The following is a 17,076-nucleotide window of genomic DNA, read 5'->3' as shown; positions in this document are numbered from 1 at the left end:
CAAATTTAAAAAGGCAACTTTTCATGTATATATACACTATAGAAAGCCATGATAATAATTTTAAGTTTGGCAAACTGGCCACTATGTATAACAGAGGCAACATTAACTGGCACTAGCAGCAGACTTGGGACACAGCAGTCTGTCAGCATCATGGACATCAAGAGAAACAAGAAAAAAGAACCAACTACTCAGACAGTTTCTGCAACTGAACATCTAGGGAGAAAATAAATCGATCAACCATTTGCCTTTAAAATACATTCCCTTATGTGTGATCAAACTAGATTCAGATAATAGTAACAGGCACAGCAGTGTAACATTAACATTGCAGCACAGAGCAACGCAATTGTTTAGCATTATCATTACATGACAAAAATAATACAAAGCTAAACAATATACAACAATAAATGAATAATTATGGAAGTTTTTGTTGAACTTTATTATTTGTAACCCACAGCAGATGATCCACAAATATGTACCATGATCCATAAATATTTCACATCCACAAATAAGTATTTTTTATCTGTTTTGTGTAAAATCATATCCAAAAAAAAGGAGTGATCTGAACATGTGAAATGGGTTTTTTATTCATCTCATTCCTGGCCGTACACTTCAAACGTAATTGACAGAATCAACGTCATTTTAGCAGTACGATGTCGTATGAACGGTGACGGCGCTCCGCCTGTGCACGGTCTCCAAAGCGAACTTCTTCATTTTGATCTGATCCCACCCACTGTCCACGATTGGCTGACATAAATGAGATGCAGCGGGGTTGGTCACCAGGACTAATTATGCAGTTATTTACTGCGTAATGTTTGCTCAGGTTTCGTTAGGGTGTAACCGTGAGTGTTGTTTAAATTGTTGCCTTCCCTGTCTGTGCCGCTGCTAGTATTAAACCTATAATGGCTGTTAATAAAGAGCCACTTCCATTTTAAAATGACTCAACCACTCACCACAATATGTTAATCTACACTCTATGCGAGTCTGCTGCAATTTGCGAGTCTGCTACAATATATTCTGCACCCTCTCGGGTTGTGCGGCCTGGGTGAGCCTTACCTTCCATGATATAACCAAGTTGTCATGTTCATTTCCAGCAGCGTCCACTTCAGAAGGGTTTTCTTCAGGAACTGAAATGAACAGACCAACACAACAGTGTCTGGGCTTCAAGTGAGACACGTGTCACGGCGGCAGGTGGGGAGCGTAGCTAAGGAGAGTCTCTGACCTGCCGGTTCTGTCTGGTACCGCGCGGAAGGGTAACTGGGCTGGCTGAAGCCCACCTCGTTGACCGCCAGCACCCTGAAGGTATAGAGGACGTATGGGGAGAGCTCGAGGTGGGCCGTGGTCTTCGTGCCCGGCACCTCGGTCAGGTTGTGCCAGACGCCTTGCTGGTGAAGCACATCCTCATACTGGATGATGAACCCTGAATCATCACAGCAGAAAGGCACAGTCACTTCCTACAACCAGCCAATCGGTGCTTAAGGTCCAACACTGAAGCAGTATAGGGCTGCTGTGGCTGGCAGAGATATGTCACAGCTGGGTCCTAGCAAGGCCCTTGCAAGTCACCTACAGTGCTTACAGTATGCTGCGCTCCACTTCCCTCGGAGGTTGGAAAATCGGAGCTGGGAATGACGTCACACCTAGGATTACCATACGTCCGGGTTTCCCCGGACATATCCTCTTTTTGGGCCGGGTTTTTCGAAAATTGGCAGTTTGTCTGGATTTAACACTGCAACCCGTATGACGCAGTGTTGCAAGCTACAGTGGAGCACCAAGTGAAGGAAATGACGCCAATTTTCAATATCCAGCAGCCACTCAGTATCATCGCACAGTGTTTACAAGGCTCGTGCACACCTTTGCTTTTAAAAAACCATAAACCATCGTGTTGTTTGCTTGAAGTTTAACAAACTTTACACGTATATTGTGTTATCTATGTGCAGTAAACTGTAAGGTTACCATACTTCCAGGTTTCCCCGGAAGTGAATTTTTGTTTTATAGGGTGGTTAGGGAAAACTTATCAATATTCATAAGAGAAGTGCTACCTGATTGGTCTGGAAATGCAAAGCACTCATTAATATTCATAAGATAAGAGTTACATGATTGGTCGGTGAACATTAAAAACTCATCAGTATTCTGATCCCCGACATGTCCTCTTTTTTGTATCACCAAATATGGTAAACCTAATAAAACCTGAGTTAACGGCGTTCCAGTACAAAAAGTCAGAAATCCTCTTTCAAAAAGTACGCTTAGCCGGAGAGCTTGTCGGATTTAAGGTACCCCAGTTTAAATGGCTTTTACCTGCATTCACTTGCACTTAGCCCAGACTACCTTAAATCTGGCTACCTAAAGTTATCTGGCTAAGCAAGAAATCCTGTGTATGAAACAGGCCCCAGTTCTAGCCAGGTCCATTGTTAAACAAATAAGACATGCAGGGATTGGACAATGAAACTGAAATACTGGCCAGTATAGTGTTTGAGGTTCACGCCTACATGTGCGCGGCCTGGTGACCAGTCTGCACTGATTTATACATTCCATCACTAAGAGCAGAGTGTGAAGGCTGGCCAGTAGAGTGTTTGAGGTTCACACCTACATGTGTGTGGCCTGGTGACCAGTCTGCACTGATTTACACATTCCATCACGAAGCGCAGAGTGTGAAGGCTGGCCAGTAGAGTGTTTGAGGTTCACGCCTACATGTGCGCGGCCTGGTGACCAGTCTGCACTGATTTACACATTCCATCACTAAGAGCAGAGTGTGAAGGCTGGCCAGTATAGTGTTTGAGGTTCACGCCTACATGTGTGCGGCCTGGTGACCAGTCTGCACTGATTTACACATTCCATCACTAAGAGCAGAGTGTGAAGGCTGGCCAGTAGAGTGTTTGAGGTTCACACCTACATGTGCGCGGCCTGGTGACCAGTCTGCACTGATTTACACATTCCATCACTAAGAGCAGAGTGTGAAGGTTGAATTACCAGAGCAATAGCACAGATGTACATAAAATATTATAATCCACACAACATAATGGTAGACATATCAGAGTTCAAGAGGACAAACTCTTGGTGTGCATCTCACTGGCGTATCTGTGACAAAGACAACAAGTCTTTGTGGTATATTTACACATTCCATCACTATAGTACTATAGCACTAGTGTATAACTACCCTAAAGAGGCTAAGCACTTCTGCTGATAAACCGTGTATAACTACAGCTGCACTTCTGCTGATAAACCGTGTATAACTACAGCTGCACTTCTGCTGATAAACCGTGTATAATTACAGCTGCACGTCTGCTGATAAACCGTGTATAACTACAGCTGCACTTCTGCTGATAAACCGTGTATAACTACAGCTGCACTTCTGCTGATAAACCGTGTATAACTACAGCTGCACTTCTGCTGATAAACCGTGTATAACTACAGCTGCACTTCGGCTGATAAACCGTGTATAACTACAGCTGCACTTCTGCTGATAAACAGTGTATAACTACAGCTGCACTTCTGCTGATAAACCGTGTATAACTACAGCTGCACGTCTGCTGATAAACCGTGTATAACTACAGCTGCACTTCTGCTGATAAACCGTGTATAACTACAGCTGCACTTCTGCTGATAAACAGTGTATAACTACAGCTGCACTTCTGCTGATAAACCGTGTATAACTACAGCTGCACTTCTGCTGATAAACCGTGTATAACTACAGCTGCACTTCTGCTGATAAACAGTGTATAACTACAGCTGCACTTCTGCTGATAAACCGTGTATAACTACAGCTGCACTTCGGCTGATAAACCGTGTATAACTACAGCTGCACTTCTGCTGATAAACCGTGTATAACTACAGCTGCACTTCGGCTGATAAACCGTGTATAACTACAGCTGCACTTCTGCTGATAAACAGTGTATAACTACAGCTGCACTTCTGCTGATAAACCGTGTATAACTACAGCTGCACTTCTGCTGATAAACCGTGTATAACTACAGCTGCACGTCTGCTGATAAACCGTGTATAACTACAGCTGCACTTCTGCTGATAAACAGTGTATAACTACAGCTGCACTTCTGCTGATAAACCGTGTATAACTACAGCTGCACTTCTGCTGATAAACCGTGTATAACTACAGCTGCACTTCGGCTGATAAACAGTGTATAACTACAGCTGCACTTCTGCTGATAAACCGTGTATAACTACAGCTGCACTTCTGCTGATAAACAGTGTATAACTACAGCTGCACGTCTGCTGATAAACCGTGTATAACTACAGCTGCACTTCTGCTGATAAACCGTGTATAACTACAGCTGCACTTCTGCTGATAAACCGTGTATAACTACAGCTGCACGTCTGCTGATAAACCGTGTATAACTACAGCTGCACTTCTGCTGATAAACCGTGTATAACTACAGCTGCACTTCTGCTGATAAACCGTGTATAACTACAGCTGCACTTCTGCTGATAAACCGTGTATAACTACAGCTGCACTTCTGCTGATAAACCGTGTATAACTACAGCTGCACTTCTGCTGATAAACCGTGTATAACTACAGCTGCACTTCTGCTGATAAACCGTGTATAACTACAGCTGCACTTCGGCTGATAAACCGTGTATAACTACAGCTGCACTTCTGCTGATAAACAGTGTATAACTACAGCTGCACTTCTGCTGATAAACCGTGTATAACTACAGCTGCACTTCTGCTGATAAACAGTGTATAACTACAGCTGCACTTCTGCTGATAAACAGTGTATAACTACAGCTGCACTTCTGCTGATAAACCGTGTATAACTACAGCTGCACTTCTGCTGATAAACCGTGTATAACTACAGCTGCACTTCTGCTGATAAACCGTGTATAACTACAGCTGCACTTCTGCTGATAAACCGTGTATAACTACAGCTGCACTTCGGCTGATAAACCGTGTATAACTACAGCTGCACTTCTGCTGATAAACCGTGTATAACTACAGCTGCACTTCTGCTGATAAACCGTGTATAACTACAGCTGCACTTCTGCTGATAAACAGTGTATAACTACAGCTGCACTTCTGCTGATAAACCGTGTATAACTACAGCTGCACTTCGGCTGATAAACCGTGTATAACTACAGCTGCACTTCTGCTGATAAACAGTGTATAACTACAGCTGCACTTCTGCTGATAAACCGTGTATAACTACAGCTGCACTTCTGCTGATAAACCGTGTATAACTACAGCTGCACTTCTGCTGATAAACCGTGTATAACTACAGCTGCACTTCTGCTGATAAACCGTGTATAACTACAGCTGCACTTCGGCTGATAAACCGTGTATAACTACAGCTGCACTTCTGCTGATAAACAGTGTATAACTACAGCTGCACTTCTGCTGATAAACCGTGTATAACTACAGCTGCACTTCTGCTGATAAACCGTGTATAACTACAGCTGCACGTCTGCTGATAAACCGTGTATAACTACAGCTGCACTTCTGCTGATAAACAGTGTATAACTACAGCTGCACTTCTGCTGATAAACCGTGTATAACTACAGCTGCACTTCTGCTGATAAACCGTGTATAACTACAGCTGCACTTCGGCTGATAAACAGTGTATAACTACAGCTGCACTTCTGCTGATAAACCGTGTATAACTACAGCTGCACTTCTGCTGATAAACAGTGTATAACTACAGCTGCACGTCTGCTGATAAACCGTGTATAACTACAGCTGCACTTCTGCTGATAAACCGTGTATAACTACAGCTGCACTTCTGCTGATAAACCGTGTATAACTACAGCTGCACTTCTGCTGATAAACCGTGTATAACTACAGCTGCACGTCTGCTGATAAACCGTGTATAACTACAGCTGCACTTCTGCTGATAAACCGTGTATAACTACAGCTGCACTTCTGCTGATAAACCGTGTATAACTACAGCTGCACTTCTGCTGATAAACCGTGTATAACTACAGCTGCACTTCTGCTGATAAACCGTGTATAACTACAGCTGCACTTCTGCTGATAAACCGTGTATAACTACAGCTGCACTTCTGCTGATAAACAGTGTATAACTACAGCTGCACTTCTGCTGATAAACAGTGTATAACTACAGCTGCACTTCTGCTGATAAACCGTGTATAACTACAGCTGCACTTCTGCTGATAAACAGTGTATAACTACAGCTGCACTTCTGCTGATAAACCGTGTATAACTACAGCTGCACTTCTGCTGATAAACCGTGTATAACTACAGCTGCACTTCTGCTGATAAACCGTGTATAACTACAGCTGCACTTCTGCTGATAAACCGTGTATAACTACAGCTGCACTTCTGCTGATAAACCGTGTATAACTACAGCTGCACTTCTGCTGATAAACCGTGTATAACTACAGCTGCACTTCTGCTGATAAACCGTGTATAACTACAGCTGCACTTCTGCTGATAAACCGTGTATAACTACAGCTGCACTTCTGCTGATAAACCGTGTATAACTACAGCTGCACTTCGGCTGATAAACCGTGTATAACTACAGCTGCACTTCGGCTGATAAACCGTGTATAACTACAGCTGCACTTCTGCTGATAAACCGTGTATAACTACAGCTGCACTTCTGCTGATAAACAGTGTATAACTACAGCTGCACATCTGCTGATAAACAGTGTATAACTACAGCTGCACTTCTGCTGATTAACAGTGTATAACTACAGCTGCACTTCTGCTGATAAACAGTGTATAACTACAGCTGCACTTCTGCTGATAAACAGTGTATAACTAAACTAAATTTCCAACTTCCATGTTGAAATGGAATGCAGCATTACAGCAAGCAAAAGGCCAGTTACTCACCAGACCATCCCAGCCAATCAGGAAGCACGTTAATAGTCACAGCATTTACTTCCAGCAGGGTCGTCGTTAGGGAAGCATATCTAGAGTGACTGAATGCAGTGAGGGAGACTCACTCTGAATGGGGCTGTTGTTATCACTGCCAGGTACCCAGGTGAGCTGGACACTCCTTGCCTGAAGTTCGGTCATCTCTAGGTCTGTTGGGGGGTCTGGTTGGTCTGGAAAAGAGGCGGTCTTTGAACACACTGGCACCTGCTTCTCTAATTGTGACTAAGCTAACACACAACACGGACGATGATGCTACGCTTCATATGACATCATGAACCAGCACGGCGCTAACTTGTGAACAGATAAACAAGATTAGGAGTCTCAGTGATGAGGTTTACACCTTGTAAGTCATTACAGTAAAGACATGTTCTTTGCATTAGGACAACACTGAAATGTTTGATGTAAATCTGACTAAACCAGTATTTATCAACCCGGTCCTTGGGGACCCCCAGACAGTCCACATTCTTGGTCCCTGCCAGCTCCTAGCCCACCTGTACAGTACCAGGTACTCGGTGTTGATTGGCTGGGAGCTGGGAGGGAGCAAAGATGTGGTCTGTTTGGGGGTTCCTGTGTGCTGGGTCGAGAAAGACTAGACTAAACACAGGCTTGTTATTGCTGAGCAATTTTTTTTATTAAATGGAGAAAGAAATGTGTAAATACATGAAAACAGACAGGTCAATCCTTCCTTTCCAAGTTACCATGAAACATCAGCATGCATTTTTAGAAAATAATGTCATTCAAGCTTTACAATGACATACTCCATAAAAAGAGAAAAAAAATAAGTTTTCTAATACAGTCAGACAATACAAACCACTCAGGTATTACAGCCTTACAGACACACGGTCCCTTTCGTTTGGCCAGTCGTTATTATAACAGAACATTTATATTTCATGATATTTCATTATATTTATGCCAGTAAAAAAGCAAACCTTCCTTTAATGTGTTATTCCTTGATCTAAGTGACATGAGAAATAAATAATTTTAAGGAATTCGAAGCCTATTTCCCGATACCTGGGAAACAATAATTATCTGGAAATCCTTGTCGGAGAGAGGGCTCACTGTCCAGCGTGTACCAGAATGTCACAGCTCAGATGAGACAGTAGACAGCAGAGCTTCCTCAAATAAGGCTCACCCTGTAGTTTACGTTTATTCAGTGTTCATATGTATTGTGTATGTGCTTAAGATAAGATTTTAACAACTCTGAGCTATTAGTTAAGTTCTCCCCAAGTGAGCTCGATGGGCCGAATGGCCTCCTCTCGTTTGTATAGTTCTTATGTTCTTATGTTCTTAACTCTGTGTTTCTCCAGCCAGTCCTTTGGGATCCCCACAGTCCACATTTTTGCTCCCTCCTGGCTCCCAATACAACTGTACCAGGTATTCAGTGTCCATTATTGACTGGAAGCTGGGAGGGAGCAAAAATGTGGACCGTCTGTAGTCCCTGAGGACTGGGTTGAGAAACACTGGTGTAAATAATATTACGCTTGACTTGGGCAGTAACTGATGTGGAATCATGAAGGCATCATTAAGTTGAGTGTAGAGAGGGAACAGATAATCCTAAATGCGGGGGCGATTCTAGAAATTCCATTAAGTTGGAGGGCATAAGAAGGGCCATGATTCATGTACAGTGGCCAATGATATGTTTTCAATAGGTGAATGAGAGGTACTCTGAGGGCCAATCAGCTTTCAGCTGGGGTCAGTAACCCAGTGGCTTGATCCCTGTAACTCCCCTGCTAAAATAAAAGGTGACTTTTGGGTAGGATTGTGTCATTCCACTAAGAGAGGACTATGAGATGTCGGGATGGCTATCTGTCTCTCCATTACGGAACGTGTCTCAAACCACATCCTCACCGGCAGGCAAGCGTAGAAAAATCCCAACTCATACACAGGAAGAGCTATGCCCACAGATACACATGCACAGCAGATGAGATCGACGTGGCCAGGCTGGGACATGCTTGAGTATGGAAAACCAAAGGTGACAGGTCAAATGAAGAGTCAATCACAAGCCCCAAGTGGATGAAGGGTGATGTATAAGACTGGGACCATTGGGATGCAGCTTTACCGTAGATGATAGCAGGAGTCGGCGTTGCCTCTGACAGCAGAAGGACAGCAGTCAGGTAAGAGGAAATGGTTAGATACTTGACAGCAGTATAGCATCCTTACAAAAATCCTTACTTATTCTCATTTGAGGCTATGGAAGGAACAGGTACCTAAACACCGCTTAACGAATCAGACGATGTTTCTGATGTTACTGCATGAAATATAGACCCTAATCTTACACCTCAAAAACACGGAATAGAAGTCACTGAGGGAATGAACACATCAAGACATACAGGCTGCAGCAGAGGAGGCAAAGGGAAGAGCATTCGCTTGTGGAGAAACCGCTTCATCCAGACATGGTGCTCGTTAGGAAGCGAGGGCCATACCCATGAGTGTCAGCTTAGCACTGGCGGTGTCCTGGTCCAGCGTTGTGTTCATGATGCAAGTGTAGGTGCCTTCATCACCTTCAGTCACGTTGTAGATGGTCAGACTGTCCATGTCGACCACGAACCTAAACACAAGGGAAGACCATGTGTAACCAGCAATGGCATAATCACTCTATTTCCCAGAATTCTGCAGGAAAAACACGCCTTAAAGACTGTATACTGGTCAAGATGCCCAAGACCCGTGGCACCTGCCTCTCATCATCTGGCAGCTCTCCGTCATTCTTCAGCCACGTCATTGTGGGAATGAGTGAGGGGTCGTGCTTCACCTTGCACTCAAAGAGCACGTTTCCGTTCCTCTGGACGACCTTGTACTCGGGCTGCTTGAGGATCCGTGTGGGTTCTGGCACAAGTAGAGTACGGAAGACACGGGTCATTTCATTGCCATGTAGCTGCAACATAATGGAATGAAACCATCTGCTTCATGCATTTATAAAACGAACAAAATACAGCTCTGGAAAAAATTAAGACACCAATCTATACATTTCTTTTTAATCTACATTGTTAGATCCTGGTTTAATGCTGATTCTGATGGCAGAAAGCTACGCCGAGAAGCAGGTTATTTCCAGTAGGGCTGGTCGATATAGCTGCAAAATGATATCACGATATTTCAAGGAAATTTCTGATAACGGTATTTATGATGATGCAGAACAAAAATTCACATCTTAGCGGTGATTGCAGGCTGCAGGGAGCAGCATTTATTCGTGCAGACAAAATGAAGGGCATTTTCCATCGGTCTTCTCCAATGGGCCACTGTCATTGACGACAGACTCCCTAATTCGGAGTCTGAATCTCTTGCCACAAGGTGGCAGCAGCACCATTATAGTGCAATTGTAGGTACACAGCACTACATACAGCGACACAGCCAGTGTGCGACATACGGGGGAGTCCGACACCCCCGATTAACTCATGAGACCCCTTGAAAGCCTCAAAAGCAAAATTTTAAGGGGGTCTCAAGATGGGTATTGCGCAACAATAATATCTTGCATTTTTTTTTACCATCAAAAGAGGCAGAACATCAGAGCTAGAACCGTTGCATTGCCTCTAATTTGTGTTAATATACACTGCTCAAAAAAATTAAAGGAACACTTTTTAATCAGAGTACTGTATTGCATCAAGTCAATTAAACATCTGGGATATTGATCTGGTCAGTTAAGTAGCAGAGGGGGCTGTTAATCAGTTTCAGCTGCTTTGGTGTTAATGAAATTAACAACAGGTGCGCTAGAGGGGCAACAATGAGACGACCCCCAAAACTGGAATGGTTAACAGGTGGAGGCCATTGACATTTTTCCCTATTCATCTTTTTATGACTGTTTTTCACTAGTTGTGCATTTGGCTACGGTCAATGTCACTACTGGTAGTGACACTGGACCCTACAGAGGTTGCACAGGTAGTCCGACTCCTCCAGGATGGTGCATAAATACGTGACATTGCCAGAAGGTTTACTGTGTCTCCCAGCACAGTCTCAAGGGCATGGAGGAGATTCCAGGAGACAGGCAATTACTCTAGGAGAGCTGGACAAGGCCGTAGAAGGTCCTTAACCCATGAGCAGGACCGATATCTGCTCATTTGTGCAAGGAGGAACAGGATGAGCTCTGCCAGAGCCCTACAGAATGACCTCCAGCAGGCCACTGGTGTGAATGTCTCTGACCAAACAATCAGAAACAGTCTTCATGAGGGTGGTCTGACGGCCCGACGCCCTCTAGTGGGCCCTGTGCTCACTGCCCGGAACCATGGAGCTCAATTGGCATTTGCCATAGAATACCAGAATTGGCAGGTCTGTGCTTTTCACAGATGAGAGCAGGTTCACCCTGAGCACATGTGACAGAAGTGAAAGGGTCTGGAGAAGCCGGGGTGAACCTTATGCTGCTTGTAACATTGCTTAGTATGACCAGTTTGGTGGTGGGTCAGTGATGGTCTGGGGAGGCATATCCATGGAGGGACACACAGACCTCTACAGGCTAGACAGCGGCACCTTGACTGCCATTAGGTATCGGGATGAAATCCTTAGTCCCATTGTCAGACCCTACGCTGGTGCAGTGGGTCCTGGGTTCCTCCTGGTGCACGACAGTGCCCAGCCTCATGTGGCGAGAGTATGCAGGCAGTTTCTGGAGGATGAAGGAATTGATACCATTGACTGCCCCCAAGCTCACCTGACCCAAATCCAAGAGAACACCTCTGGGACATGATGTTTCGGCCCATCTGACGCCGCCAGGTTGCACCTCAAACTGTCCCAGAGCTCAGTGATGCCCTGGTCCAGATCTACGAGGAGATTCTCCAGGACACCATCCGTCATCTCATTAGGAGCATGTCCCCACGTTGTCATGTATGCATACAAGCACGTGGGGACCATACAAGCTACTGAGTACGATTTTGAGTTGCTGCAATAAAATTTTGGCAAAATGGACTAGTCTGCTGCATCAGTTTTTCACTTTGATTTTCAGGGTGTCTTTGAATTCAGCCCTCTGTAGGCAGAGAATTTTCATTTCCATCAAACGATGTAGCATCCTTTTGTTCCCAACACATTACCCAGTCCATATCAGTATAGATTTCCAGCATGATTTTTTTCCCCTGTGAGATCTGATGTGTTCCTTTAATTTCTTTCAGCAGTATAAAATGGATATACCCTGAAATGAGGTAAGTTAGAATGTTAGGACTGGAACTGTAAACACTGGAATAGTTAACTAACCATCCAGCTAAAGACACATCACAGTCAGAGCTTTAGATTCTTTGTCAAAAACACCAGCTTTAATTTGTCCTAACAAATGTTTTCCTTCAATATTACTGTAATGCCCAGCTCCGTCCGATCCTTGTGTGTGCCACGCCCACCTCGTTACCTCGTGTTAATCCCTGATTGTCATCACCTGTTTCCTGTTCCTTTTGACTTGTCCTGTGTATATTAGTCCGCGTCTCCCACTATCTCCCAGATCGGTCATTGATGTTGTCGTGTCTCATGCAAGTTCGTGCCTGTCTGCCTTGTTGTCTCCAAATAAACCCCGTTTGCTCGTCCGCTTGGCTCTACTCGCATGCTTCCCCGCTCGCCTGCTTGCCGAATCGTAGCAATTACTATGTAATTATGTGAGTAATTAAAATTATCACAAAACAAAGAGGCGGTTGGTTCGCTGTGCGAAGCTTCGATGGCAAACCGCAGCGGCACTGGCGCTGGGCAGGAGCACCTGAAACGGAAACGCACAGGCGCTGTTCCGGCTGATGGGCCGCTGGAGCTTTTTAATAACCTTTGTCCTTATAGCTGCTAGATTCACTCATTATTAAAGTCATAAATTTACCTGCCTACTAGCTTAGAATTTCCACTGAATAAGTGGTTGAGAAAATGTGCAGGCTAAAATCTGGGTTTATTCTACATTGACTAACAGTGCCAGAGTGTGTGTTCGTTAACGTACGGCTTCTTGGGGCCAGTGTTGTTACCGTAAAGTAAACCTGAAACGAAATAATTAATGAACTGAATTAAAAATGAAAACTATTTACCAAAACAATGTGTCGGACTTTACTCTGTGAGAAGTATCGCCACACCAACGTCTTTTTACCTGGTTTATCCATAATATTTCCTATTTTAAAAGATGTTGGGGCTCCTGAGCTTTGGAACTGACAAAATGATTCACTTCTATAATGCATTTCTTTAAACATTCAGCATCCTGTCTAAAGCACAGTGAATGATTAAATGCGCATGTCAGTAAATGCGCATGTCAGTAAATGCGCATGTCAGTAAATGCCCATGTCAGTAAATGCCCATGTCAGTAAATGCGCATGTCAGTAAATGCCCATGTCAGTAAATGCCCATGTCAGTAAATGCCCATGTCAGTAAATGCCCATGTCAGTAAATGCGCATGTCAGTAAATGCCCATGTCAGTAAATGCGCATGTCAGTAAATGCGCATGTCAGTAAATGCGCATGTCAGTAAATGCCCATGTCAGTAAATGCCCATGTCAGTAAATGCGCATGTCAGTAAATGCCCATGTCAGTAAATGCGCATGTCAGTAAATGCCCATGTCAGTAAATGTGCATGTCAGTAAATGCCCATGTCAGTAAATGCGCATGTCAGTAAATGCGCATGTCAGTAAATGCCCATGTCAGTAAATGCCCATGTCAGTAAATGCGCATGTCAGTAAATGCCCATGTCAGTAAATGCCCATGTCAGTAAATGCCCATGTCAGTAAATGTGCATGTCAGTAAATGCCCATGTCAGTAAATGCCCATGTCAGTAAATGCGCATGTCAGTAAATGCCCATGTCAGTAAATGCGCATGTCAGTAAATGCGCATGTCAGTAAATGCCCATGTCAGTAAATGCCCATGTCAGTAAATGCGCATGTCAGTAAATGTGCATGTCAGTAAATGCCCATGTCAGTAAATGCGCATGTCAGTAAATGTGCATGTCAGTAAATGCCCATGTCAGTAAATGCCCATGTCAGTAAATGCGCATGTCAGTAAATGCCCATGTCAGTAAATGCGCATGTCAGTAAATGCCCATGTCAGTAAATGCGCATGTCAGTAAATGCCCATGTCAGTAAATGCGCATGTCAGTAAATGCCCATGTCAGTAAATGCGCATGTCACCCAGTCCCCCACCACTGTTTTACATGATTATATGGAGTAATCCGATGCCCATACTGTACGTTAGTGATCTGTATACATTCGGTATATCGTTACGTTATTAAAACACGTCAGACACCACTGACATCTTTTTACCTAGTTTAACCATCATATCTCCTCTTTTAAAAGATGTCGTGGTTGTTGATCTGTCCCTGTCTTCAGCGCCACTTCAGTGTTTATCTCTTCCATGATTTACCAAAACAGTAGCATGTGGCGCCGACTTTAATATATATATATATAAAAAGGATACTCTGAATTATTACTAATATTTGGCCATCGCAATATATCTCTCATTAATATTATAGGCTTATCAAATTGTGGCCGTAAATAATCATCCATATTCAGCTGAAAATCCGGCGTCCATTATCTAAAGCCCTGCAATGAAAATGTTCTGGTCAAAATAAAATGAACTTACATGAGACGACCAGTTTGATTTTCTGGAAGAAAATGAATCATGTCGATGAATGTATAGAAAAGTATTCGTTAGTGGCAGCCCTAAATGTATCGCATTGCTATATCAGTGATATCACGATACAGCACTTTTTTATCATGGGAAGATTTTTACCGGTGTTATCATGGACAGTATGATATGGCACAGCCCTTGTTCCACGTTTCGAAAGTTTCTAAGACAGCAGTACAGAAAACAAGGTGAAGCAGGAGACACTGGGAACGACCAGAAACCAGTAGGGTAAAGGGCAGAAGCAAACTCCTAATGTCAGAGATGACCGCTAATTATCCATCAGTTTCTCATGAATGGTAGGATGACATCAAGTGACCTTCTAAAGGAATGGGAAACATTAAGTGCAGGTGTGAAGTGCACTGCTAGGACAGTTTGTATCAGGCTGCTAGAAGCAGGGCTGAAGTCCCACGAAGCAAGGAAGAAGCCCTTCATTAATGAGGAACATAAAAGGACCAGACTGCAATTTGCAAAAAAATGTATATTTGACACAGACGCATACCCATAAATTGAGAAATGAGAGAAACAAAAAATTTTGCTAAGGCCTCAATTTTTTTCCAGAGCTGTACATCAGAAATACAAATACAGTCATCTAAACATTGCCTAGCATGCCGTAGCATGACACCCATGTGTCCATCATACATGCTCCAGTGGTGACTCACCTTTGACCTCCAGATAGACGTGGTTCTCCTTCTTGCCGAGGGAGTTCATGGCCACACAGGTGTATTTGCCACTGTCTGCCTTCTGCGCCGTGTGGATCTCCAGGGTCCCGTTCTTGTGCTGCTCGTAATCATCCCCATCCAGGACGCTGTTCTGGCCCTCCTTGAACCTGCAGGAGAAACGTGCTGAGATCACATATCCCCATTGAATCAGAGTGCTTCAATATTACAGTGTTGACATATTGGCACATGTTTTGTTTTCAAACATGGCTATATCGCACTCACAAAATGACAGCAGTTTCGTAGAATGAGGGAGTTCTAACTTGTCTACTGATCATTGGATACATGGACATACCATGTGATCTTTGGTATAGGGGATCCAAAGGTGGCGCAGTCCAGCAGTGCGGGACCGTTGGTGATGACCGGGTAAACTTTGTTTGGCCGTGTCAGCACCCGCGGTGGCTCCGCTGTGGGACCGGAAGGGCTGTTACTCTACAAGTACAGGCCAAAGGCAGCCCACACACTGGCTGACCAGTGCTAGTGAAAGTCAATGAATGCATCCCAGGAAAACAGCTCCATAGACATGAATAGTAACCGTCTATTAAGATTATTATTGACAGCAGTGTCGGTCAGTATGATAAAGTAGAGTGCAACTCACCCAGTACATTGACGAAGGCATTGGCCAGCAAATAGCCAAACTCATTGGACGTGTTGCACTGGTACACAGCACTTGATCCAGGCTGAACATCACTAAAGATGATACTGTCCTCTTCTACTTTCCTGCTGGGGTCTCTAGGTGAATCTATCAAGGGATCACAGTCTATAAATGTAAATATGTGTATATATCCATATTCTTTGTATTGATGATATCATCCAAATTTAATGACCAGTTATCAAGTACAGAGGATGTGGTGGGTTTGGAGCCCATAAGGACAGGGGCCAGGGGACACCCTGGATGGATGCCGGTCCATCACATGGCACACACTCACACGCACTCACACGCACTCACACACACTCACACGCACTCACACACACTCACACGCACTCACACGCACTCACACACACCTGTCAGGGTCAGCCCCTGCTGTGGTCCTTCCGTGTCCCTTCCCCGTTTGACCAGCAAGTGTCGCTGGTCATCCCATCCTTCATGTTAGTCTTTGTTCTCTCTTGTTCCCTGTCTGGTCATATGGCTCAATGTGTTGAGCATGTGGTTGTCTGTGTTCCCTTCTGTTCTGAGTACCCTTCTGTCCTGTGTTTGAATCCCACCTCCTCTGTTTTTGTATTTTGCTCCCTAGTGTTTCAGTTGAGTTTGTCTAGTTATTGTATTTGGTGATTTTGTATATGGTTTTTGGTTTTGTTCCTTGTGCCCCTGCTTGTGTCTTTACCTGTTTAATTCCCTAGTGTTGCTTTCTGTTTCCCTGTTTCCTTGGTTAGTTCTTAGTTTCCCTGTTTTTAGTTCCTTTGAGTTTATTAGTTTCACCTGTGCCCTGTTTCCCTGGTCTTTGTTAATTAGCCTCACCTGTCCTGTGTTAGTCTTGTTACCCCTTAGTATTTTAGTTCCTGCTTCTGTTCAGTTCCCCGGTGGTTCATTGTCTATGATTGTCTATGTGTGTTGTTGTTGTTGTTGTTGTTGTTGTTGTTGTTGTTGTTGTTGTTGTTGTTGTTGTTGTTGTTGTTGTTGTTGTTGCTGTTGTTGTTGTTGCTGTTGCTGTTGCTGTTGCTGTTGCTGTTGCTGCTGCTGCTGCTGCTGCTGCTGTTGTTGTTGTTGTTAGTTTGTGCTTCATAGTTGATGGTAGATGTGTATCTGGTTTTTGTTAATTAATCCCTTTTTAGTGTTTGACCCCTCGTGGTCCTTTTTGGTTTTGTAGTTTCTTTCTGTTTTATTTAATAAACCCTGTCTGTCTCTGAGCCACAAGTGGGTCGTCCGCCTTGTTTGTGCCTGCATTATGCCTCGTTCCTGTGCCCGAGCCGCCCGGATCCATGACACACACTCACACGCACACTCACACGCACACTCACGCCATGGAC

The 17,076-nt window shown here is 44.0% G+C and overlaps 1 protein-coding gene across 18 annotated transcripts in view; it reads right to left on the bottom strand.

Annotated features, from left to right (window-relative positions):
• Positions 1–17,076, bottom strand: part of LOC111854608 (neuronal cell adhesion molecule) — a 77,137-nt gene that overhangs the window by 12,855 nt on the left and 47,206 nt on the right. For 11 of the 18 annotated variants that reach the window (XM_023832713.2, XM_072712199.1, XM_023832717.2 and 8 more), the window contains 9 exons: positions 15,707–15,850; positions 15,404–15,515; positions 15,052–15,218; positions 9,520–9,667; positions 9,268–9,392; positions 8,904–8,933; positions 6,913–7,014; positions 1,220–1,417; positions 1,054–1,124 (listed from right to left, as the gene is read on the bottom strand). In XM_023832713.2, coding sequence (XP_023688481.1) covers positions 1,054–1,124; positions 1,220–1,417; positions 6,913–7,014; positions 8,904–8,933; positions 9,268–9,392; positions 9,520–9,667; positions 15,052–15,218; positions 15,404–15,515; positions 15,707–15,850 — 1,097 coding nt within the window. The remainder of the gene's footprint in view (positions 1–1,053; positions 1,125–1,219; positions 1,418–6,912; positions 7,015–8,903; positions 8,934–9,267; positions 9,393–9,519; positions 9,668–15,051; positions 15,219–15,403; positions 15,516–15,706; positions 15,851–17,076) is intronic. The other 7 variants (XM_072712128.1, XM_072712315.1, XM_023832728.2 and 4 more) reach the window with 1 other exon arrangement.

This window comes from Paramormyrops kingsleyae, chromosome 1 (assembly GCF_048594095.1).
Source record: "Paramormyrops kingsleyae isolate MSU_618 chromosome 1, PKINGS_0.4, whole genome shotgun sequence".
In the NCBI taxonomy this organism is placed as follows: domain Eukaryota; kingdom Metazoa; phylum Chordata; class Actinopteri; order Osteoglossiformes; family Mormyridae; genus Paramormyrops; species Paramormyrops kingsleyae.
This window is presented reverse-complemented; position numbering and strand designations above follow the sequence as displayed.